Source organism: Branchiostoma lanceolatum, chromosome 16 (genome assembly GCF_035083965.1).
Source record: "Branchiostoma lanceolatum isolate klBraLanc5 chromosome 16, klBraLanc5.hap2, whole genome shotgun sequence".
Classification (NCBI taxonomy): Eukaryota; Metazoa; Chordata; class Leptocardii; order Amphioxiformes; family Branchiostomatidae; genus Branchiostoma; species Branchiostoma lanceolatum.
This window is the reverse complement of record NC_089737.1, coordinates 3,105,420-3,128,895: the sequence shown is the minus strand read 5'-3', so window position 1 is coordinate 3,128,895 and position 23,476 is coordinate 3,105,420. Positions and strand designations below refer to the sequence as shown.

Sequence of the window (23,476 nt, the reverse complement as noted above, 5' to 3'; positions counted from 1 at the left end):
TTTAGTGAGTGCGTGTATGTTAAATAAGAAAATACCACAGTCGTTGTGGGAAATAACTTAGGACTCATTCTAAATGTGACCTAAGTTTGCCTCGTACTCGGCACTTACCTTACCAAGCCTAAATAAAGTAGAATAGCAGCCAGCTCAACGTCACCTGTACCCATAGCATACTCAGGTGTTCCAGTCTATACCCTGATACACTATAAGTCAACTGAGCAAAATAAAAACCGGAAGCCACGTTCTAAACCCACCAGTATTTATTAAAGATTCTCATGTATCTAATAACAGCACACAATTTCTTTCCACAGAAATAATTACCATGTCTTCAAAATAAAGAGAACAATATACCAATAATGATGGGTCTTATACTTCAATACAACACCGTCACTTCGCGGTCCAAGTAATCGAAACAAATTCTAGTATTCTTCAAACTCTGCTGTGCCATACTTTGAATTTGCACAGTCGTAAAAGTGTGCCTGATACATGACCATAAAACATTGGTGGTAACTGATTCCACTGACCCAGAAAATCTGCTGTGTCATACTTTGAATTTGCACAGTCGTAACAGTTTGTGCCTGATACAGATACATTCGCCCACAATTTTAGCTCAAAGATTATCGCATACCATCATGACCACATTCCTACCTTCTGAAACTGTGTTTTGCCTGAAATATGTTTAAAAAATGGCATTTACAGACCATGTACCTTTACATTAATGAAATTCTTCTTAAATTCTTGTTAGGCCAACTATACGGGGTTAAATAACCCCGTATAGTTGGCCTAACAAGAATTTAAGAAGAATTTCATTAATGTAAAGGTATATCGTCTGTAAATGCCATTTTTTAAAACATATTTCAGCCGACATAAGGCTGCGAAGTGAAAAGCAGTGTATGATTCTATTGTAATAATAGTATGGTATTGTTTGTGAGATAAGATGAATAAGCCAATGATATGAGTGTGAAGTAACAGTTATGGATATGAAAGATGGTACAACACCGGGATCAGATGGGCGCCCAGCTGAGGTGGATGAGGTATGGTAATGTGCTTTTGTTGTATCTTTTGGTGTGCGACGGCAATCGCTCAATTTTTGTTTGTTGTCTCGTTGTCCTCTCACTTATCTCCCCCGGCCCCTGGTCTGTGGTAGCCAGTTTCGGTACATGGTAGAAGTACAAATGTTCTTTGCAAACTTTCTACTTAGAGAAACTCAGCGTTCTTCAAGCGTCTGTAGCTATAACACCTCAGCATGTTTTGTGATTGATTTTTCACACTTCCCTCACACGTCATCTGTTAGTGATTTTAAATGTTTACCATCGATTATCATTAATTATATCATCAGAAATGTGAAGACATTCATAAAAGTAATGATATTCCTTTTATATGGGTGGTTGATCGTGAATCTTTTAGTTTTTAACAAATAAAGACATCACACCATTTTGAACTTTGAGATGGGAGGTGTTGAGATGATCTGTGACCATTATCCGAAGTCATACTCCGTTCTTCGGTTGCTTGTTATATATTCCCTCCATTTCTCCCCTTAGTTTTGTATCGTTACTGTTTGAATAAATTCCATTACAGCTGCACAGGGAATCTTTTTTCAGCACGACGATCATGTTGACGATGATCATCTTATGTACTTGTTTGGTCATGACTCATGTTGTCGAAGGTTTTATTGCACGGTGACTTGAAGAATTAGTATTTGATTGGTTTTAATGGGCCATGTGTTGTATGGAAAAGTTGTGGCATATCAGGTTAGAGAGAGAGAGAGAGAGAGAATGGTTTATTTGATATTGAGTGGTAGATAGATCTTTGGAGAGAGAGTAATTGGTATGGGTTTGGGCCGCTTCTGTTGTCCTCCCACAGTCCTTTTGCCTCTTCGAGAGTTCACCGTACAACACCTCTGAATGAAAGTTGACATTTGCTGTGACCCAATGAAGATTGACTACGAATTGTGGTACACCTACCCTACATGCATTTATTCCTCTACCGTGGTCTAAAACATTGTGCCCATGTGTTTCGTAACCTCGTGGGAGAAAGCAAGGCACTCTTCCGCAGTTGGTCTGGGCCTATCGTTTCATCATCAAAGCTAACGAAATTCTTGTTCTCTGCCGGGGTGAGATTTGCGACTTCATACATTTTGCTTTCCTGGTGTCTGTTTGATCCTGGGCTTTGATGAAAGTGGAATCCCACTAACATGTTTGTAATGACGTGGCCAGGTCTTGCATAGTTGGTAGTGGACCTGGTCATGCGTTTGAAGGAGCTGAATTATCTCTCTCCATTTTCAGCCATGAGGCAGCTGATATGTGCTATCCAAGCAGACGGCAGGTGTGTGATCACGTAGATACTGAATGTACCCGCCCCATATTCTCTTTGTCACTGAATTGAGCGTGCGATGACGCATTCTTTTAACATGATATGATGCTTGAAGATGACATGGTTTCACATACTATACACATTCCTCATGTTCCGTTCATTTGCAGGAGCGTTCGGCCAAATAAGGCAAGACCTTCATAGCTGCCCCTGTTGTCTCAGCTTCTATACCAGCACGAGGAGATGGTATAGCATGTCAGATGCCCTTACAGTGTCCTTGCTACCAAGAATGGTCTCTTTCATTGGAACATACAGAAAAATTCACCTGCTAAGTAGCTCTTGCCACTGACGTGCTTTTCAGCACTTTTCCACCTCCTCTGCAATTTTCTTCATTACTTTCTTTCCAACGGCTAAGTCCCTGCACAACCTGGCTAGCGAAGTTCCTGCGAACCCTCTGCACCCTACTTCCACCGGGTAAAGCAACGTCCTCCAACCCTTCATTTCACACTGTTCTTTAAGGTTGAGGTATTTGAGTTTCTTCCTTTCGAATGCTGCCTGGATGTTTTCTTACCATGGCACAGTCAGCTCTACAATGATGACAGCTTTTGCTTCCTCAGACCATAGCACTAGGTCAGGTCTCAGCGTTGTCTCGCAGATGTGCCTGGGGAAACATAAACGAGTGTCCAGGTCTACTGACATCTTCCATTGACCCTTATTCAGAATGCCACCTGTTGATTTGCTCTTAGCCCCTGGCACCACTTTTTGCCCCTGTTTAACAAACGATATGACCTTCTTCTGGGCCTTGGCTGACTCTTCTACTCTTGTTTTCCTTCTTTCTTCTTCTAACGCTACTGCAAGCACTCTGAGTGCGTTGTTGTGCCTCCACGTGTATCTCCCCTGCTTAAGGGCAGTAGTACATGCTGACAGGATGTGCTTGAGGTTCGCTTTCTCCTTTCCACACAGTTGGCAGCACTCCTCCTTCCCGAACAACCTGCTCAAGTTCTGTGGAGAAGGGAGAACATCGTATTGATATTCCTGTTATGATTGAGAATGTCGTGCATGCTTTCACTTTGCTGGTTTAGTTCTTGTAAGTTTTGTGTTGGTTTTCGTTGTATTAGAGCAGGCAGTCGCTTGATCCCATGTAGCATGGCATTTGTTTCTTGTTGCAGCTCCTTTGTCATTTTACGACTTGTTCATAGGCTGATGGGCAACAAGGGTTGCTTCCTTCCCTGTATAGTTACAATTTTGGTTTAGATTGTTTGTTTCTCTGTTAACGAAGTACTTCTTGGACACACCAAATTCTCCAATAGACACCTTCCCATCTCCAATCATTATACGTACCTGCTTACTGATTTGTTATATTTCACTTCCCATACCTAGAGGTATGGGTAGAGTGAAATATATTGTATTTATATTTCACTTCCCATACCTAGAGGTATGGGTAGAGTGAAATATATTGTATTTGTCTGGTTCTTCTTCTTCTTCTTCTTCTCCTCCTCCTGACAAATCTTCAAATGGCTTCTTCTCCGCCATTTCTTAACCAACCGACCTGAAATTTGGTGTGGAGGTTGAGATGGCAAATACCCCCAGGCCCTTTGTAAATCGTTTTGAAACAGGCCTTAAAATCATTTTTATGGAGGTTTTTTGGGGCATTTTTAGACAATTTTTATATTTTGGGCTCCTGTGCCCTGGTATAACAAGCAAATGACCTGCAATTCGGCACAAGGGTGCCTTGAACATGTCCCTACAGGATTTCAATCACATTTCCGGTGTACATCACTTCAAAATGCTTCGTTTTGGGGACTTTTGGACCCATTTTCAGACCAAAAACGGGTCAAAAGTGCTGTCCCCGTTCCATGTTCTATCTAAGAATCCATGTTCTATCTAAGGTTCCGGGCGTTCCATTTGCTGCTGGCCAAAGAACATGTGTTCTTTTCAGGTAACCTGAGGTCATGTTGCAGGTAAACACGCAAGCCTTTGCACTAAGAAGCTCTTGGCGTCTCGCAGAACTTGAATAGAGAATTTTTTGGCACGGGTGATTTTGAAACAGTCAATTTATGCATCGGGAGGGACTCCGAGGGAGATTGGCAAAGTATGATGCTCTCGCAAATGTTGCCAAATAAACATGGTTTTTTGGGCATGGTCAAATTTAATTATGGCGGCTTCAACCACTAATAAATCACGACTTGACGACGAGAAAAATGCAATCCGTCTCTGAATTGGTTGTGTCGCACTTATATACAACTTATAATTAAACCCATACACCAACGATGATGATATACCACTAGGCCGAGGTAGGCCGATCCGATCGATTGCGAGCAGGTTTGCATGCAGTTTCACTTTCCGCACCAACCTTTGACCCAGGAAGTAATACTACTAATACTTCACAAACGCCTCTCAAAGCGCGATCGTCTACACATGATGTGAATGAATATCGGCAAACTTTTGAATTGTTGAAATAATTTTACTGTAAAAAAAGACAGGCATTGTTGGCTTTTTATGCATAGGCTGTAGGCCTCGGAAGGAGTGTCTATATATATACCGAATATATACCGGGGTATCGGGTGATAGGCTGGGCGGATCCCGAACTTACCCGAAAGCCGACCTCGTCCGAAGGGCGCCCGAAGGGCGCTCGTAGGTGGGCGCCCGAAGGGCGCCCCATGGCGCCGCAGGCGCCAAGCGAGTTCCTCGCGTAAGCGAGGAATGAGCCTCGGAAGGAGTGTCTATATATATATCGAATATATACCGGGGTATCGGGTGATAGGCTGGGCGGATCCCGAACTTACCCGAAAGCCGACCTCGTCCGAAGTGCGCCCGAAGGGCGCTCGTAGGTGGGCGCCCGAAGGGCGCCCCATGGCGCCGCAGGCGCCAAGCGAGTTCCTCGCGTAAGCGAGGAATGAGCGATAGGTACGAAACCTCATTTCAAACAACCTAATTTTCAGCTAATTCCTTCGACTCAGGCACTTGGCTTGGTGGTGATTCTCATGTTTGGTGTCCTATTTACCCATGGAAAACACCTAGTTGATAAAAAAACGATCACAAAGGACGATACGAGGCATTTTGTAACGCCCAAAAATCCTTCTTTTCCCGACATGACCGTTACCGGCAGTATGCACGGCACTGGCTGTTCACGGAACAATGAGATCATGGCCGGCAGATTGGACCGGGCCGGTGTCATGCACGCAAGGGGTTTCGACACCGCTATCAACTAAGCTATCATTATGATAAGCGTTGGAAATGCCAGGAATTGTGAACATAGATATCTTATTCATCATATATTTGTCTACCAGCATTGTACATGCGTTCCTATTTGCTTCTTACGTACTCACTAGATATTGTAATTCTAGCCAGATTTACCAGCTAAAATCAGACGATAAACGTGCTACGTATCTTCAGTGTAACACATCTTTTGTGAGCATCCTGTTACTTTGTTACGTTGAAAAATTGGGACTGCAATGGACAGTAATAGGTCCGGATTGGCCCCCGAAAGATCGAAGACACCCCTTCTGGTAACGGTGACCAGGAGTGCGGATTTCGTACCCTTAGATATTTTGAAGTTAGCTCCTCCGAGCGGCTGTCTCACATTGGACGACGGGGGGCCGTCGGGAGTATTTGCATAACTATGGGGTAGGATGTCTTACGCAACTGCTCAGCGGGGAAAACAAACTCGCTATTGTTTTGAGTCCGCGGAGCTGAGGCCTACTGCCCATGTTTTATGCGGTAGTTGTTTAAAGTTTAAGTTATCTAGCACGTTTTTAATAGTTCATTTTGCGTGTAGGGGTTCAACACAACTTAAATTGTTAATACTTTTTGAATAGCAAGGTCAAGAATAGACTAGAAATTTTATATGCTATTTATCTCATAATAGTTTACATATAAAATTGTTTTATATAAAATAAACCGATGTCGGGTCGGCCTTTGTATGTGTTTTTACGAAGTCCCCCCCCCTCCTTATAGTAATAGGTTGTTCCGAACAAAGTTCAAAGATCACGTCGGAGCCGAGGCCGCGAGGACGAGGACGACACATCGTTCGATTTCATCCAACTCGGCGTCCTCTATACGTACAAGGACGTTTTCTTTGCTGTATACAACTACAACAACCCACAGAACGTAAGAAAAGAACGACCCTGTTGTGTTGGGAAACATGGCCACAGCAGCTGAACGTCCAGTTGTGCTTCTTTTCTCAGACTCGATATGTAAGTATATCGCGAACCATGTACCGCCATCGCATTTTAAGTTTTATGTACATGCAAACCGTGGTGCGAAAGTTGTTGATGTTGCTGCAGACATTTACCATCACCACAATGCTGACTTTGGTATACCTACTGTAGTTTGTGTACATGTTGGCACCAATAATCTCTCGAACGGTCTACAGGAAGTCATGGGAGACTTTGACAAACTGATTGCCATTGCAAAAGACCGCTTCCCCACATCTACTATTGTTATGTCTAGTATTTTGCCAAGACTTGACAAAAGATGCCTAGATGATAGACGTGTTACTGTGAACACAGAGTTGGCTGCGCTGTGTAATTCTCGAGGTGTTCGGTACTGCAACAATGGTGAAAGTATTGACCCGTCAATGTTAGCAGTTGACTGTTTGCATTTGAGTCAACGTGGTAATGTGCTTTTTGCTGACCATGTGTTCCATTGCTTGAGTCATTTTCTCCAGATCCACCAACTTGGTGAAAGACAGAAGTAGCTTTAGGCTGCTGTGGCTCCAGAATGCAGGTCCTGACCAGCATGATAAAATGGTAAGATTTTTTCTCATTTTGAGCACCACATAATTTTGGTACATGTAGTTTCAGTTAAGCCAGACTGATTTGATAACATGGATGACATCCGCGTACACATCAATTTTCGTCAACAACACCCCCACCCACAAAGAAAGTGTGCTACCATATTGTAAATCACACAAAGGGGGCAAAATATGCCATAACGTGATATTTTTAGTGTAAATCACACAAAGAAACAATTGCTGAGTGAGGGCTGTATGCTGGATATTAAGCTAAAATCTGAATTCAACAACGGGTGATAATGAATGGAATTATTGATAAAAAGATTTGCGTGTGTAACAGGAAACTATTACATTTACACGTCACATGACGTCAAACAGGGTATTCAACTTTACAGGAGATACATGGTTCGGTTGGTCTTAGTGTGTCAGAATTTTAACTAATCATTGAGTGGGCGTGTGTGTTATTCATTTTTACGTCATTTCTTTGCTTTCCTATTTCGTTTCAAAATGTGCTACATTCTTAGGGCTTGTGCAGCGCGAGATGTCCAGCGTAAGAACAAAAGAACCGTTTCGACGTTAGCTTTTTCTAGTATAGTTCAAACGTAAAGGCGAAAAACTCCCCATGTATTCTGTGCTTGTTCCAATATGATATTAACCTCCCCTATCGCCTGTATGATATCACTTTACATCTTAGTTTGGCACGCATTTCGCAAGGCTGTCCTTGGTGCTGCATAACGTTCTATTGTTGAAGGAGTAAATCGATTGACATTTTGCGGAGTTCAGAGGAGCAAATGGTCATTCTCGATAACAGGATGCCTGCCAATAGCTCAAGATCACACGATAGTCAGCAGCCTTGTCCCCACTCGACCCTCACACCTTAGTGTATTCGTGATAAAGATTAGTGAAGTGAAAATAAGTTCACACGGCTATTTGACACCACCATTCAGATTACTACTATAACAGTGATGAATTTTGGCTACTCTAACTAGAATGTTGGCAACAAAACTCAAGTTTCATCATTCTGTTAACCTGGAACAAGGGTCAAAGAACAGCTAGCCAGAAGAAGTACAACTTCCACCCCGGCATGACGTAAGTTTGACGTCTGTTCGACGGGATGGTCTGATTATCTCTTTTATAATGCACAACCAGTAGTTTCTTTCTGTTTCTTTCATTGTTTCTTTCTTTGTTTCTTTCTTTATTGAAGACTAAGTATCTCTAAGTAGTAAGTCTTTGTATACATATATTTGTATCATAGAGGAGAAAAATGATTTGTACAGTGCCCCCTCCCCCAAAAGCCAGTAATACTGCAAGGAAAGAAGGTGCAAGAAACGACTTTTATTAACCCCATATTTCTAAACATTGGTCTTGTAGATCGTTTTATATCAATATCACAATCCACTTTTGCAACTTTGTGCTACAACACGGACAGACATAGGCGTCATTTTCACTTCACCCCTCATTGCAGTTGGCTACCAACAAAGATGAACTGCATGCTAATCTATGTACAGTCAAACTTGCATCCAACAACCAGTCAAGGGACCAAGGAAATGTGGTTGTTGGCTGGAGTTGGCTGTTGGATAAAACTGGCGTCGGTTTGCTGATTTTGTGGGCATAAATGAGGAGCTGCATAAATACTATGCACGTATAGCACTTATCTGCCTGTTATACTTATAAGAAATACAGTATATACAAGAAAAAACAAACTAAACTGTTGTTGTCTACAAGACTACAATGCACTGTCGATTACTTTGCCAATAAACGTTAACATAACAAAAGATTTTTCGGGTACATGTACAAAACCTTTGTTGTACTTACAATGAATGTTTACATTGAGATTCGTGTCTCCATTGTTCTACATTTGTTGCTACATTTAAATTCACTTTGTTCTACTTTTGTTGCTACATAAACACAAACTTGCCGTTGACTGTAGATTCTTTTACTGAATGCTCACTGGACTGATTGCCAATCATTTTGTTGTTGAATGGAGTGTAAAATCTACACATTATGACCCCTGAGGCCCATGAGGAAGTGGTTGCTGGTTGAAGCCTGCAGTTGGTTGCTTGAAAGAGTTCACTTACTATGTAAAATCGGACGGGACTGTCTGAATGTGGTTGTTGACAAGAGTTGGTTGTAGGATAGAGTTGGTTGGATGGACAAGTTTGACTGTATTGTTATTGACCCATGACAGTGGAAGAGTTGAACAAATCACAAAACCAAACCCATGCTGTCTATTGCCTCTGTATAGTAAACTTCTTCCAAATGGCAAAGTAGTAACTTGTCACCAATTGTTAACCTCTCATAGTGAAAACTTTTGAAGCCACATTATGTAAATCACAGTTCATCTAATACACCACCCCTAGTTGCCATAGTAAATATGAATCCCCCCTCCCCCCCTACTCGATCCACCCCTCCTACCACCCCTGCCCCCCCTGTATCCCCTCCTGGATGGCCCCCCACCCCTCTCCTGCCTGTAGCCCTGGCCTGGGGTAAACCTGTAGAATGAAAAGAGGGGAAATGTGATTAGCATTGCAGTTGGTTATTTCAAATATATGTAGCTTATTTTAAAAGCTTTAGACATAAGTTGAGTATAAAAACAAATCACTACATAAGCTTACTTCTTGGGGCTGGGGCAGGCATATGACTTGTGGCCGAATCCCTGACAATTCCAGCATTGGAGTCTGTTGAAAGAAAAGAGGATAAATATTTTAGTTGGGTAGGGACGTGTACAGAAAAAGGTAAGGCTTACGGTATTCATGAAATATTGTATGGATATAAAAAGTATGTTATGACTTGTTTATTTGTTTGAACCTTTGTTTATTCATGATAAGCTCAAATCGGCACGCAGGCTGCTTTTCATTGAGGTCACGAGGGAAGAGGTGAGGGTCAGATACAATATAACAGAGATACACAGTCATTTGAGTCCTAATAACTCTATCAACATATATCATTACATATTTATGGTACAAAAATATACAATTTCTAAAACATACAACATAAAGTAGGGCGAAAGCTCGTTCATGGTCCGTGTCTGTTTGTTTAGTTTATTTCCGTTACATTGAGTTTCCCCAAACTACAAAAAGTATCATCCTTGGAACAGAATTTTTGTCGTAAATACTGTACACAAGTGTATTAGTTACATAGTCCAGACTAAGAAAGTGACTCACTTCTGGCCCTGCTTGTGATCTGCCGGAGGTCTTTAGTGGAAGCATTTGTGAAGAAAAAAGAAAATTGTTCAGTTTTATAACGTTATGTGGTGTTGATACGCAGTTTTGATATGCAATTTGCTTCATTGCCAAATGCATCATCTTTTTATCACATAATTTGCATCTTACATTGTAAAGAAAAAGAAGATATCTACTAGTATTTTAGTTTGTCAAGACTAATATAATAAAGTGACTCACTCCTTCACATCAGTCGTATCGTTGGCGAGCTGCCAAGCAGTCTTTCTGTAGTGAAAACATAAAAAAAGAACCTTCTTAATTTTTTATTATAAGTAATGTGATGTTGCTACACAGAATGCACATATAATTTGCTCTCAAATACAAATCACTCCATCAAGCATGCAGAGCATAACTATATCGGGTAATACCTGTGTTTCGATATTAAAAAGTACATTAAATCTACTTACAGTTCTTTGCCGTCAATTAGGAGCTGCATTTTTTCTATCTTCTCTTTGAGTTCCTCGATTTCCTGTTCTTGATCTCTACAGATGAAAAATGTATACTGTATGAAAATGTGCATATAGAATTCAACATATCCTTACAAATGTATATATATTTATTTCATCATCTTTCTAGTTACCTAGCTCATTTGCTTAGACAAAAGTTATGCTACGAGTAAGAGAACACAAAAGAAAGAAGAAAAAAAAACAGCAAAAATCATTTGACCTTGAATAAGGCTAGAGCAAACAATGAATTTTCAACAAACTTAGTCGAAGTCATATTACTCATACTATGTCTGTATGTGGGTGTGGGTGTGCAAAAATGTTCAAATCAATCAAAGTTTATTGCACAACAAATGTATCAGGTACAATTTATGGCAAGTTCGTAGGTATTAAAAAAAAAACAAGACATACATATCTTTGCTTAAATTATTAACAATGCTAATGAATTTTACAAAACTTAAGACTAAACACTACGGTATCCAATAAGAGTGATACATCAAAGGATTCAATTGAGGTTTGAAACTCCTTGAAAATTGTCTTAATGTCATTGAAATAATTACGAAAATTCATAACTTACGCGTACCCGTTGGCCATTGCAATGAGACGGTTGATCTGTGGGAGATGACACGAAACCGATGACACTGACAGTGCAGACGACGCGATGACAGACGATAACAAAACGCCCGCGAAATTCCAAAATCAAAACTTATTGGTTAAAGGTCACGTGATGTAGACGCATCCATTATTCTTATCGAAAATAGTAGAGAAATTTATTAGATATGGGAGTTAATGCACTGCATTTATAAAAGTGTGACCATAATCTAAGAGAATTGATGCACTTAATCGATCGTAGGAAAAGATAATATGTTAAAATATACGACAGTTTTAGGTGTGGTTTTGTGTTTTTTTATTATGTACTATCCACTTTACACGCTGCAGTTGGATTGATCCATTACGCTATGGACCTTTGACCCCGGAAGTAAAGCTTCGTTGTTGTTGAATACTTCATTTTACGTTGTCGGGGCCATATGATAATAAAAAAGATGATACTCATTAAATAAAAGGTAAAAAATGGACTACAAATTCAAAACGATATATCTACAATTATAAGTGAAGGTACTCAATTGCCCTACATGATTAAAAGCTGGCGTTGGGTCGGCCAATGTATGTAACTTTTTCCTACTCCCCTCTTGGAATAATGAGTTGTTCTGAGTATGACGTAGCACAAATGGTCGCTCTCATTCATGTGCAGGTTAACATATCATCATTAGTCGAGGAAAACGGTGTTTCATTGCCGAATAAAGGTCTTTTTTCTGGTGACATGTATTTAGTATTTATATTTAGAATAAAAATGATTACCTAGAAAGAAAGACCTAGCTACGACATGGTAGTCCTCTACGATCACATCCCCATCGTGTCAGGCAATGGTTTGGCCAAGATCGAAACTCTTGTGGAATCTTGGAATCATAGAACTTCAGACGGCACAGTTGTGGACTTTCCGCTGTTCACAGCAGAAGTTTCCAATTCCCTCTTGCGACATCAACTAATCATTGGCTTCATTTCTTCGTCAAACCTTTCATTCGCCTCTTCGGTTTGATTCCTCTATTCAGAGGCACCTCACAATTGTTCGGGAAATTATTGTAGAGGTAAGTGATGAAGTACGTTTTCCCAGCTCAAAAATGTCCGCTCAGTCTCTGAGTTTTCTCCATTTAAGATTAATGATCGAATATTTATTTAAGAACATGCGTTAATGGGTAATATTTTAATGATTCATTTCAACCCCCGGCTCAACGAAATGTTTGTCAAACTACTCAAAAAGGACAAAAGTCGAGTTGTTCATAATGTTCGGCATCAACGACTTTGTTCTTTTACTTACGTTTAGAACAGCCATTCGAGAGAAGTTCGAGCAAAATGGACTGGGTTCGGAAGTTCGGGAAAATGAACTGGCTTCGATATTCGAAGTTTCGATCCTGTGATACAACTTACTTATGTTACAAAAAACGAGTTTCGTGTCCGTGTAAAACTTACGCGAGAAAAAACAACTGCGTGTGATTATGGCATACATGTATATGGCTTAGTCACTGACTATTTCGATGGCATCCTTAAGTGGTATTCGTCATTCAATCCAAGTGGTCAGATCCCTAGATTGAAATGATTATCAAAATGTTATTTGCTACATGGTTATTATCAGTTAATGGTGAAATGCTGACCTGAAAGATTGTAGCTGTGTCCTGTCAGTAGTTCAAAAAAGTGTTGTTGACTGGCTAATATAATGTTTGGACAACTGTACAGTGCATCCCAAATGCTCTGTTAGTGTTAGCTCAACTGGTACAGAGGCAGTTAAGGTTTAACCATGGGTTCTGGGTACAAATCCTGGTAAGGCCACAGCAAGTAAATTTCATGGATGACATCCTTACATTCTGTAAAAATGTTAATGACATTCTGTCTGCACTGTGCTTAGTTGACTAGCCTGTCTATAGTGGGGATTCTTATTAACAGGTTTGCTATAGCCGCTGTCAATAGCCTCTGTCATCCTGAAATAGACTTACTTGATTTCAGGTTGTGTCTACATTGTGCTTAGTTGAAAATTCAGAATGGATGTGAAGGATGTATCTCAACTGTGGAGTACCTGCTCTCTGTTGCAACACTGCAGCATGGCATCTGCGTTCTGTCAGAACTACCCCCACTGATTCAAGGGAATGCCCAGCCACTGCTCAGCTTGTGGGAGACCAAAGCTATTTTCCGTCTGCGACAGAAGCCTGGGTCTGCAAGGCTATGGAGAATCCCTTTTGAAGATCTCAAAGCAAACCAGCATCTTACTGTAGAATATGATGATTATGGCATATCTGGCATAGTCACTGGGTTTGTGTCACCAGCCATTGAAGTGAGGGGTGACTGTTGGTTTAGTGATAATGATGTTTTGAAGCCCAACTGTGATTTTGTGCCTACTCTTGACATACTACTTCCAGCTTCACCAACTCACTGTCCCTCCATGCATGATATTGTTTCTGTGCTTGATTCAGCAGCAAACTTAACCATTGATGCTCAGGACATAGATTTCGACAATACATTTGTAGAGGTACATACTGGTGCTCGTGATCTGTGTGCACATTATAAGTATAAAGGAGACATCGAGATGATGTCACATGTGTTAAGGTATGCACAATCAGTGCACAGCCTCTGCGGTTTTCAGCCATTCTCATCTCTTGAGCGACCATATGGTACATTGCAGCTATTAGTTGAACATCAAAATGAGTTCCCTTTTTGCATGGCTGATGATGAGATTTCATGGGGCCTTGGTTATATGTGAAACTCTTCAACGTTGAACGTCCTACTCCCCATGGTTTTTCTGCCAGGAAACATAGTTCATATCTTACAGAAGTCATGAATTTGAAATTTATGGACTTTCTTGGACTTTAACTTTTCAGGAGAAATGCCGAGGCGTAAGGGTAAGAAATTGCTCAAGAGGTTACATGCTTGGAAGGCAGAGCAGGAAAGGAAGAATCAGCCACATGAGAGGGAAGATGTGGTGACAGGACAAGACTCTCCTGATGTGCAGGAAGACCAGGTAACAGGGGAGGAACAGAATGATGACCAGGATTTAGAAGAAATAGGGGCCTGGGAGGGAGGACATTTCATGTTTAACCCCCTAACAGGAAATGATCAGTTGCAACTGGCAGTTGAGTTGAACCTTACTGTTGACCGAAAGCATATGAATATTGAGCAAAGGGATATCCCTGTGGCCACACCTAGCAGTTGGGTTAGGATAGAAAAGGATGGGAATTGCTTTTATCGGTCGATAAGTTACCTTATCTGTGGCACGCAAGAAAATCATGCTTTAGTAAGACAGCTGTTAATTGATTACATGTCAACAATGCCTAAAGATATTTACAGCTCTTGGTTCGAGGAAGACCTCACCATGGAGGAGTACCTGTCTCAAGTAGATCAGTGTGGGAGACGTCCAGCAGATCTTCGTGCATGGGCCACACAGGTAGAAATAGATGCAATGTCTTTACTACTGGGAAGACACATCTATGTGTACGGTAAGTTTGGCCACCAGTGGGTATGGTCTAAGTACCCATCAAATGAAAGAATTTATGATAGAACCATGTTAGAAAGCAGTAATGCTCTGTATATACAACATACGGATGAAAATCATTATGATGTTGTCACATCAGTTTTGAGCCGTAGACAAACAAGGAGCATGTCTAGGTACAGCAGAGAAGAAGCTACAGAAGCTGCACAAATTACCAGCAGCAAGAGAAAAACCACACAACATGACGACGATGATGACGACCAGAAGAAGGTCAGACGGGACCAAGAAAGGAAACGGTACCAGGAGGATGAGATGTATGCCCAGGCCCAACGGGATAGAAAGAGGACACGGTATAGCACAGATGAACAGCACGCCCAGGCCCAACGGGATAGAAAGAAGACACGATATAGCACAGATGAACAGCACGCCCAGAACCAGCGGGATAGAAAGAAGACTCAATATAGCACCAATGAAGAGCATGCCCAGGAGAAGCGAGAAAGAGCGCAGGAGCGGTATCACACTAATGAAGAGCATGCCCGGGAGAAGCGAGAAAGAGCGCAGGAGCGGTATGACACCGATGAAGAGCATGCCCAGGAGAAGCGAGGAAGAGCGCAGGAGCGGTATCACACCGATGAAGAGCATGCCCGGGAGAAGCGAGGAAGAGCGCAGGAGCGGTATCACACCGATGAAGAGCATGCCCGGGAGAAGCGAGAAAGAGCGCAGGAGCGGTATCACACCGATGAAGAGCATGCCCAGGAGAAGCGAGAAAGAGCGCAGAAGCGGTATCACACCGATGAAGAGCATGCCCAGGAGAAGCGAGGAAGAGCGCAGGAGCGGTATCACACCGATGAAGAGCATGCCCGGGAGAAGCGAGACCATGAGAGAGAGAGATATCACACAGATCCAAATCACAGAGAATTGAAACAGAAAAACCGAGAGAAGAATCAGAATTGCCCAGATGTTAAGAAGGCCATTGAAAAGTTCCAGATCGAATGCAAAATGGGGCCAGAATGTGTTTGCACTGTATGTCATAGGCTTTTGTTTCGCAAACAAGTAGTAATCTGTGATAGGTCAAACTCAAAGTATGTTCAGGCTGTTAACCACTGTCTTACAGGTACGTATGTTCATCAGTGCAACTCGGACTGCATCCCAAATGCTTGTCCCACAGCAAAGTCATCCAGGGGCCGAGAGTGGATATGTTACTGTTGTCATAGGCACTTGCTAGCTAAAAAGACAATTCCATACGAGGCTCAGAGTAATAAGATGAAGCTCCCAGAAATACCTCCTGAGCTGAACGGTCTTAATACTCTTGAATCACAACTCATAGCCATGAGAATACCATTTATGAAAGTTATAGCTCTCCCCAAAGGGGGCCAGAAAGGAGTTGTTGGCCCTGTAACCTGCGTCCCAGCAGATGTGAGCGAAACACATGCAGTCCTTCCCAGAATGCCTACAGAAGCTCTGTTAATCAAGGTGAAACTTAAGAGGAAGCTACAGTACAGTGGGCATCATTTGTATAGACAGATCAGTCCAAAGAAGGTTGATGCTGCTCTGAAATATCTTGTAGAAAATAATGAATACTACCGTGGTACGTCTATAGATGCAGACTGGGCTTTATCTTGGAATGAAGATGGTGGGCTTGTTGAACCATCTGATGCTGAACGTGGAGGCGATGACAACTTTCGCACAACCCCAGAGCACCATGAGTCTGTCAGTGAGGAAGGGGATGACATGCATATGGTAGGGCCAGTGCACCGTGAGTCTGCCAGTGAGGAGGGGGAAGACATGGTAGGGCCAGAGCACCGTGAGTCTGCCAGTGAGGAGGGGGAAGACATGGTAGGGCCAGAGCACCGTGAGTCTGCCAGTGAGGAGGGAGATGACATGGTAGGGCCAGAGCACCGTGAGTCTGCCAGTGAGGAGGGGGATGACATGGTAGGGCAAGCTGGAGATGGTATGGAAGATGATGACATGGACAACATTCTTCTACATGTGAATGTGGAAGAAGCGATGGAAGAAGCAGCTCTGAGCGAGGAGGAAATGCTGGACAGCCGGTTGAGAGGACTGCCGCACGATACTTGCCTCCAACCAGTAGACATAGGACAGGATTTTCTTGATCACCACGATGAAAGTGTCCTGAGTGTGGCTCCAGGAGAGGGGAAGAGGCCAGTGCGTGTGTTTGAGGAGGTTGGAGGAGAGGCGATGTCTTTCCCTGTTCAATTCCCTACTGGGAAGTTTTCTTTCAATGATAATCGTGATGTACGTATCACACCTAGCAAGTACTTTAAGGCACGTCTTATGGGCGCAGATACGCGGTTTGCGAGGGATCCTTGCTACATATTCTTTGCACAATATGTGACAGAGTTGCGCTTCATACAATCAAATATTTCCATATCTATGCGCAAAGGTTCGCCGATAACAAGTGATGGTCGTAGAATATCTGCTGGTATGTTGTCAAATAAAGAGGACTTACAAACCATTCTTAAGTCAGATCAAGGGTATCGCTTTCTTCAGCCAGTCAGGGGTACTCCACAATTCTGGGATAAGACGCTAAATGAGTTGTACGCGATGATAAGGCAGCTGGGGATTCCTACATGGTTCGCGACATTTTCTGCTGCAGATTTGCGATGGCCAGAAGTATTAGAGGCTATTCGACAAGATCATAGTACTGTACCAGTAAGCGAGTTGTCGTGGGAAGAGCGTTGCAACATTTTGAAGAGTAATCCTGTCACCGCTGCTCGCATGTTCGACCACCGAGTCAGTCTTTTTTTCACGCATCTCATTAAATCGCCGTCGCAACCAATTGGTGAGGTAGTTGAAACTTTCACCAGGACAGAGTTCCAACAGAGAGGGAGCCCTCACATTCACTGCCTGTTTTGGGTGAAAGATGCGCCAAAATTGAATGTAAATTCTGAGGAGGAGATCTGCTCCTTTGTGGACAGGTATGTGTGCAGTCAGCTTCCGGACTCAGAGACAGATAAAGAGTTATTTGACATAGTGAGTCAGGTTCAGATGCACCGTAAAGGTCATACATCGTCATGCAAGAAAGGTGGCAAGGTCTGTAGGTTTGGATTCCCTAAACCTCCAGTGAAGCAGACATTTCTGTGCAGCCCTGTGGCCAAGCAGGACCTGACCGATGAAGAAAGGGCATCCATAGCTGAAAAGGAGAAGCAAGCCGAAATCCTCCTTAAAAAATTCTGGGATGTGTTGGACAAAATCACAGAGCCAGAAAAGTGCTCCACTGACGACATTCTCAAGGAGGCACAGCTCACCACTGCACAGTTCTGTGACGCATTGAACTTGATGGCAACCAGGAAGCAAGTAGTGCTCAGGCGTGAGCCAAAGGACATGTGGGTGAACAATTACAATCCGCATCTACTCCGGGCTTGGAATGGTAACATGGACATCCAATATGTTCTCGACGCGTACAGTTGTGTCAGGTACATTGTGTCGTATATCAGCAAAGCAGAAAGAGAAATGGGAAAGCTACTCAAACAGGCCCAGAAAGAGGCAAGGGAAGGCAATGAAGATATAGTGAATGAAATGAGAAAAGTTGGCAATGCCTACCTTTACCATAGGGAAGTGAGCGCCCAGGAGGCGGTCTATCGGGTCTGTAGCCTTAAGTTGAAGGATTGTACGAGAGAAGTCACTTTCATACCAACAGATGAGCAAGCTAATCGATTGTCAAAACCTTTGGCAGAAATTCAAAAGCTTGCGAGGGAGGGAAACTGTGACGAAGCAAGCATCTGGATGCCAAGCATTATGGATCGGTACAAGGCAAGACCACCAGAAGAACCCTTCCGATCAATGTGTGCTGCAGAGTTTGTCTCCGAGTACCGCGTCGTTGCATCTTCAGGCAAGCAAGGTAATGGCCAGCAGTCTTCTCGAGGAGAAGAGAAGCATATGCTGAGGGATGATTTGGGGGTTGTACAAAAACGTTCAAGATCTAAGCCTGCAATCATTCGCTATGCCAAATTCAATAAGATGAAAGAGCCAGAGCGATTCTACTTGACATTGCTCAAGTTGTACTTGCCACACTACCTTGACGCGCAGTTGAAACCACCTCAATATGAAAAGTATGAGGAATTCTACTCGGAAGGGTTTGCTCCCTTGTCAGATACAGGGGATAGAGTTAGCATCGTTGTGAATGGGAACAGGTGTAAGTTTGAGCAAAATGTCGCCGAAATCGAGCAGGCTCGTAAAGACGTGGAAAACAGTGATGGTGTAGAAGACGCATGGGCCCAGATCTTCCCCGAACTGGAACAAGAAAGACTGGAGTGTCTCGATATGAGAGCCGGAAATGAAGTGAATGAGGATAATGAAGGCACGGAGGACGACATTCCTGACCTTGCACCAATTAACAAATCCAAAGAGAAAAGCTTCTCCCTAGAATCCTGCAGGACGAAGGTTTCCTCAAAAGATGCGATTCCCATGATGCAGTCACTCAACCCAATGCAACAGAAGGTCTTCTATTTTGTACGAAAGTGGTGCATGGAGACTGCACAGGGAAAGCGACCAGATCCCTTCCGTATTTTTGTAACGGGCGGTGCGGGGACTGGAAAGAGCCATCTTATCAAATGCATCTATTATGAGGCTACCAGGTTACTACAACAGACACAGGAAAACCCTGACAGTCCCTCGGTCCTTCTTACGGCACCGACGGGAACGGCTGCGTTCAACATAGGGGGAAGCACTGTTCACCACGCGTTCCACCTGATACATGTTGCGAAGACGTATCAGCCCCTGTCTGAAAGTACCCTGAGCACTTTGCGTGCGCAGTATGAAAGCCTCAAAATTGTAATTGTAGATGAAGTGTCAATGGTGGACAAAAAGCTCATGTCCTCTATTCATGGTAGATTGAGTCAGCTGACACACGGGAGGCCAAATGCAGACTTTGGAAATGTGAGCATCTTGGCAGTAGGTGACATGTATCAGATACCTCCAGTCCTGGGAGAAAGTCTCTACAGGAAAGGAGACTGGTGTGACTTGTGGAATAATATCTTTGAAGTTGTAGAACTTGAGGAAATCATGAGGCAGAAGGATGATGCTGCCTTTGCAAAGCTTTTGAATAGATTGAGGGTAAAGGGGAAAAAAGACAAACTTTCGGATGAAGATGACAACACTCTGTCATCAAGGGTGCTAGCAGTAGACTTTGCATCAGATGATTATCCTAAAGATGCACTGCACATCTTTTCCACCACTCCAGCAGTTGCAGAGCATAATGACAAGATGTTGAATCTCAGGTGTTCAGATATTAGATGTTTTGAAGCCTCTGACTTCGTCAAAGATCCCACCACGGGTTCAATGACAAAGCGACATCTGTCACTAGGGGGGAAAAATGACCTCCCCGACACGGTCAAAGTTGCAGTCGGTGCGCGGGTCATGCTTTGTAGAAATGTCAATGTCGAGGATGGTCTAGTGAATGGTGCGTTTGGAACTGTGACTGGTGTGATAGGTGGTCAGAATGCTGCAGGTGAAGTTGCAACTGTCTTCGTTCAGTTTGATAACTCGAAAGCAGGTGCTCTCGAAAGGCAAAAAAGTGCAGTTCCTAGCAACCTACCCGACAATTCAGTGCCAATACGTCAGATTGAGGACAACTTGAACAAACGTAGTAAAGCCAAACGTTACCAGATTCCTCTCAAGTTGGCCTGGGCCTGTACAGTACATAAAGTACAGGGCATGACTGTACCTGAGGTAGTTGTCTCGATGAAAAAAATGTTCGCGTCAGGTATGTCGTATGTGGCATTAAGCAGGGTTTGTTCCTTAGGCGGTCTACACATCACAGACTACAAGCAGGAGTCTATCTATTGTGATGAGGAAGTGCAGGGGGCAGTCAATACGATGAAGCACTTCGAATTTGTATCCAACCCGTTTGCAACTGTTGGTAACAGCTCTGCAAAAGAAGTCCTCAAGTTGAACATTGTCCATCACAACACCGAAGGACTTGTAAGTCACTTTAAAAGTCTAAAGTCTACATGTTTGGTCAATGCTGATATCATATGTCTGACTGAGACATGGCTATCAGAGAATGTGCAGTCCTCTCAGGTGCAGTTGGACGGTTTTAGCATGTTTCGCAAAGATAGGTCAAGAGGGCATGTTGGCGAGGAAGGTTCTAGTGTGACAATTAATTCCCCTCATGGAGGTGTGGCAGTGTATGTCCGTGATGTATACGGGTGTGAAGAAATTCACATCCCAGATGATATCCTAGAATGTGTGGCTATGCAGGTTTCTGCTGACTGCACGAAACATCTCATTGTAGCCATTTATAGACCGCCAAATGTGCGCAAAGACCCATTCGTATCCAGTTTGGATAGACTGTTGCATCACTTGTCTTCAGTGGAAAGAAATAGCACAGTCATTCTTGGTGACTTCAATGAAAATTTGAAGTCAAGTGAGGAAAACAAAAAGATTCTATCATTTTTTATGAGAAGTCACTATCAACAGTTGATAGAGGCTCCTACAACTGCGAAAGGAACTCTCATAGATCATGTGTATATTTCAGCATCATCAGCCACTGTCCATCATGGAGTGATACAGACATTCTATAGCTACCATGATGCTGTCTACTGTATATTGTGTGATGATGAAGATCAGTGTGAAGACTAAGGCAAGGTTCTGCCTTTGCCAAACCTGTTGGTTGACAAGAGGAAATAAAAATGACCTGGCAAGGGGGAGCCTGGTGGGTGCTCCATGACTGGGAGCCTGTGAATGTCATATTGCACCAGCGTCTGCCCTTGTCACCCGGCACATTTGGTGGTGGCAAGGGAGATGGGGAAGGACAAAGTGTCCCGCTCCGCTCTTGCCAAAATAACCTGGCAAGGGGGAGCCTGGTGGGTGCTCCATGACTGGGAGCCTGTGAATGTCATATTGCACCAGCGTCTGCCCTTGTCACCCGGCACATTTGGTGGTGGCAAGGGAGATGGGGAAGGACAAAGTGTCCCGCTCCGCTCTTGCCATGGCCTGGCAAGGGGGAGCCTGGTGGGTGCTCAATGACAGTGTAGCCTGAGTACCAACCTCCGTAGTGACCGCTGGCTCCAAAAAATTCGCTTGCTAACCTAGCAAGCGAATTTTTTTAAGCCAACGGTCACTACGGAGGTTGGTACTCAGGCTAATGACTGTGAGCCTTTGAATGACATATTTGCACCAGCTTCCCACCTTGCCATCCCACACATTTAGTGGGGGATGGGAGCATTGGGAAATACCTAGCCAAGGGGGAGCCAGATGGATGCTCCATGATCAGAAGCCTTGTTGATTTAAGAATAATCCATGTCAATACTTTCCTGTTACTGCCAATTTGTCATTTGCTTTTGTTATTATTAGAATGTTATATCAAATCTCAGGTCATGTTGCTTGATTATGGTTTTTATATCATTCATTTCATTTGAGTGTTCCTCCTGTCAGTTTTACCTTGCTTGTGCAATATTGTACGAGTAAATGTATTCATATCTCTGTCGTTGTCATAATCCATTGAAAAGCATTCTGCATAACATTTTGAGAGGTCACCAGTCAGCAGCCCCAGCAGCAATACATCACCACGACCGAAAAAAGAGCTCAGTGAAACAAATATATTTCAAATTGACTGAATACTTTTTATTTTCAAATGTATGTTATTTGAATTGATCAAATACTTATTATTTTATTCTATTCTATATATTTTTGTCACATTCGTTATCATTTTCCAATTATTTTTAAAGCATTTTCCATAACATCTAAGGAGATGTCCACTTAGGCACTCTTGACAGTGATATTAGTGTACATAAAAATGAATAAAGTGTCTCTATTTCTTAAATTCTCAGATAATAATAGGTGAACCAGTTAGAAGATCACCTTCATGGCATACAAGAGGTAAGGCCTGTTTTCTTCTAACACTATCCTTACATATAGGTGATATGTGTGAAGGCACTGGTCCAACATGGGCATCTCCAATACCAAAACTGTTTTCTTCTGAGACATTTGACTCAATATGCGTGATCAATAATGTCTTTGTTCAACAATTCTACTCGGCTTGGACATACCAAATCTCATTGTCCTGTTTCTGTCCTACAGATAGGACCCCCCCCCCCCCGATGGAAACAGAACTTGGTCCATGAGAAGCTGGATGGGGCAGACAGACCTGGATTGCAACTAATTCTTGAAATATGTATATTTGGACACAGATGTACAGTTTTCTTTTGTACATATTATTGTCATTTACATGAAGTAATTCTTGAAATATGTATATTTGGACACAGATGTACAGTTTCCTTTTGTACATTTTATTGTCATTTACATACATACATGCAACATGATTGTGATATGAGGTTCAATTTCTATAAGTAAAGCTGTCTGGATTTGTAGTGTTTGTTGAACGTGTATCTTTCCATATGACCAAGTATACAAAAAATTATATAGATTTTGGGACAATCTTATTATTATTTCTTAATTCCATTTTATTACATGCGATAGAGTTGTGAGGAAAGTATAAATTTACAATTTTGTAAGTAAAGCTCTATAGTAGAGTTGTATAGTTTTGTATATTTGCATAGTGTATGTTTGTGCTATTTCACAGGGTGATGTATAGTACTGTACTTTTATATATAGTGTATAGTATTGTTGTGTATCTTTGCATATGTTCAAGCATGTTAATGAATGTAGCTGAAGAATAAATAGATCTTGGGACAGTCTAGTTGTGTTTAGATGGAATTTTTGGATGGTCCATTTCGTCGAAAGATCAATTATTGCATGGGGGGGGGGAAGT

The 23,476-nt window shown here is 42.5% G+C and overlaps 3 protein-coding genes and 1 long non-coding RNA gene across 6 annotated transcripts; 2 read left to right on the top strand and 2 right to left on the bottom strand.

Moving 5' to 3' along the window:
* Positions 1 to 2,874: 2,874 nt before the first annotated feature.
* On the bottom strand, positions 2,875 to 5,162 carry LOC136422144 (uncharacterized). The gene is made up of 3 exons (XM_066409792.1): positions 5,094 to 5,162; positions 3,089 to 3,309; positions 2,875 to 2,968 (listed from the first exon to the last, which is right to left on the bottom strand). The coding sequence occupies exons 1-3, from the start codon at positions 5,160 to 5,162 to the stop codon at positions 2,875 to 2,877; spliced, it is 384 nt and encodes a 127-aa protein (XP_066265889.1).
* Positions 5,163 to 6,284: 1,122 nt separating this feature from the next.
* LOC136421369 (uncharacterized) lies at positions 6,285 to 21,422 on the top strand. Of its 3 annotated transcripts, XM_066408625.1 has the most exons (3): positions 6,285 to 6,503; positions 6,977 to 7,058; positions 14,135 to 21,422. In XM_066408625.1, the coding sequence occupies exon 3, from the start codon at positions 14,140 to 14,142 to the stop codon at positions 21,343 to 21,345; it is 7,206 nt and encodes a 2,401-aa protein (XP_066264722.1). In that variant the 5' UTR covers positions 6,285 to 6,503; positions 6,977 to 7,058; positions 14,135 to 14,139; the 3' UTR covers positions 21,346 to 21,422. The 3 variants fall into 3 exon arrangements, with proteins under 3 accessions (XP_066264722.1, XP_066264723.1, XP_066264724.1); XM_066408626.1 differs by lacking the exons at positions 6,285 to 6,503; positions 6,977 to 7,058 and adding an exon at positions 12,117 to 12,352; XM_066408627.1 differs by lacking the exons at positions 6,285 to 6,503; positions 6,977 to 7,058 and having other exon boundaries at positions 14,159 to 14,274; positions 14,601 to 21,422.
* Positions 8,067 to 12,031, bottom strand: LOC136422143 (uncharacterized). The gene is made up of 7 exons (XM_066409791.1): positions 11,284 to 12,031; positions 10,671 to 10,745; positions 10,444 to 10,488; positions 10,207 to 10,236; positions 9,658 to 9,720; positions 9,458 to 9,534; positions 8,067 to 8,071 (listed from the first exon to the last, which is right to left on the bottom strand). Exons 1-7 carry the CDS (start codon positions 11,298 to 11,300, stop codon positions 8,067 to 8,069), a joined length of 312 nt encoding a protein of 103 aa, XP_066265888.1. The 5' UTR covers positions 11,301 to 12,031.
* A 284-nt stretch (positions 21,423 to 21,706) lies between the features above and the next one.
* Positions 21,707 to 23,402, top strand: LOC136421370 (uncharacterized). The gene is made up of 2 exons (XR_010753441.1): positions 21,707 to 22,584; positions 22,786 to 23,402. It is a non-coding gene; the product is annotated as an uncharacterized lncRNA (long non-coding RNA).
* The last annotated feature ends 74 nt before the right edge of the window (positions 23,403 to 23,476 follow it).

What these genes read in the sequence shown, in the direction of transcription:
- LOC136422143 (XM_066409791.1), bottom strand. An exon ending in CTAATTGACGGCAAAGAACT is followed by an intron (nt 10,489 to 10,670) that starts GTAAGTAGATTT and finishes TTTTCACTACAG; the next exon opens with AAAGACTGCTTGGCAGCTCG. An exon ending in GATACGACTGATGTGAAGGA is followed by an intron (nt 10,237 to 10,443) that starts GTGAGTCACTTT and finishes CTTCCACTAAAG; the next exon opens with ACCTCCGGCAGATCACAAGC.
- LOC136421369 (XM_066408625.1), top strand. Translation starts at nt 14,140, where the DNA reads ATGCCGAGGCGTAAGGGTAAGAAATTGCTCAAGAGGTTACATGCTTGG.
- LOC136422144 (XM_066409792.1), bottom strand. Translation starts at nt 5,162, where the DNA reads ATGGGGCGCCCTTCGGGCGCCCACCTACGAGCGCCCTTCGGGCGCACT. An exon ending in CGGACGAGGTCGGCTTTCGG is followed by an intron (nt 3,310 to 5,093) that starts GTAAGTTCGGGA and finishes CCTTCTCCACAG; the next exon opens with AACTTGAGCAGGTTGTTCGG. An exon ending in GCCCAGAAGAAGGTCATATC is followed by an intron (nt 2,969 to 3,088) that starts GTTTGTTAAACA and finishes ATGTTTCCCCAG; the next exon opens with GCACATCTGCGAGACAACGC.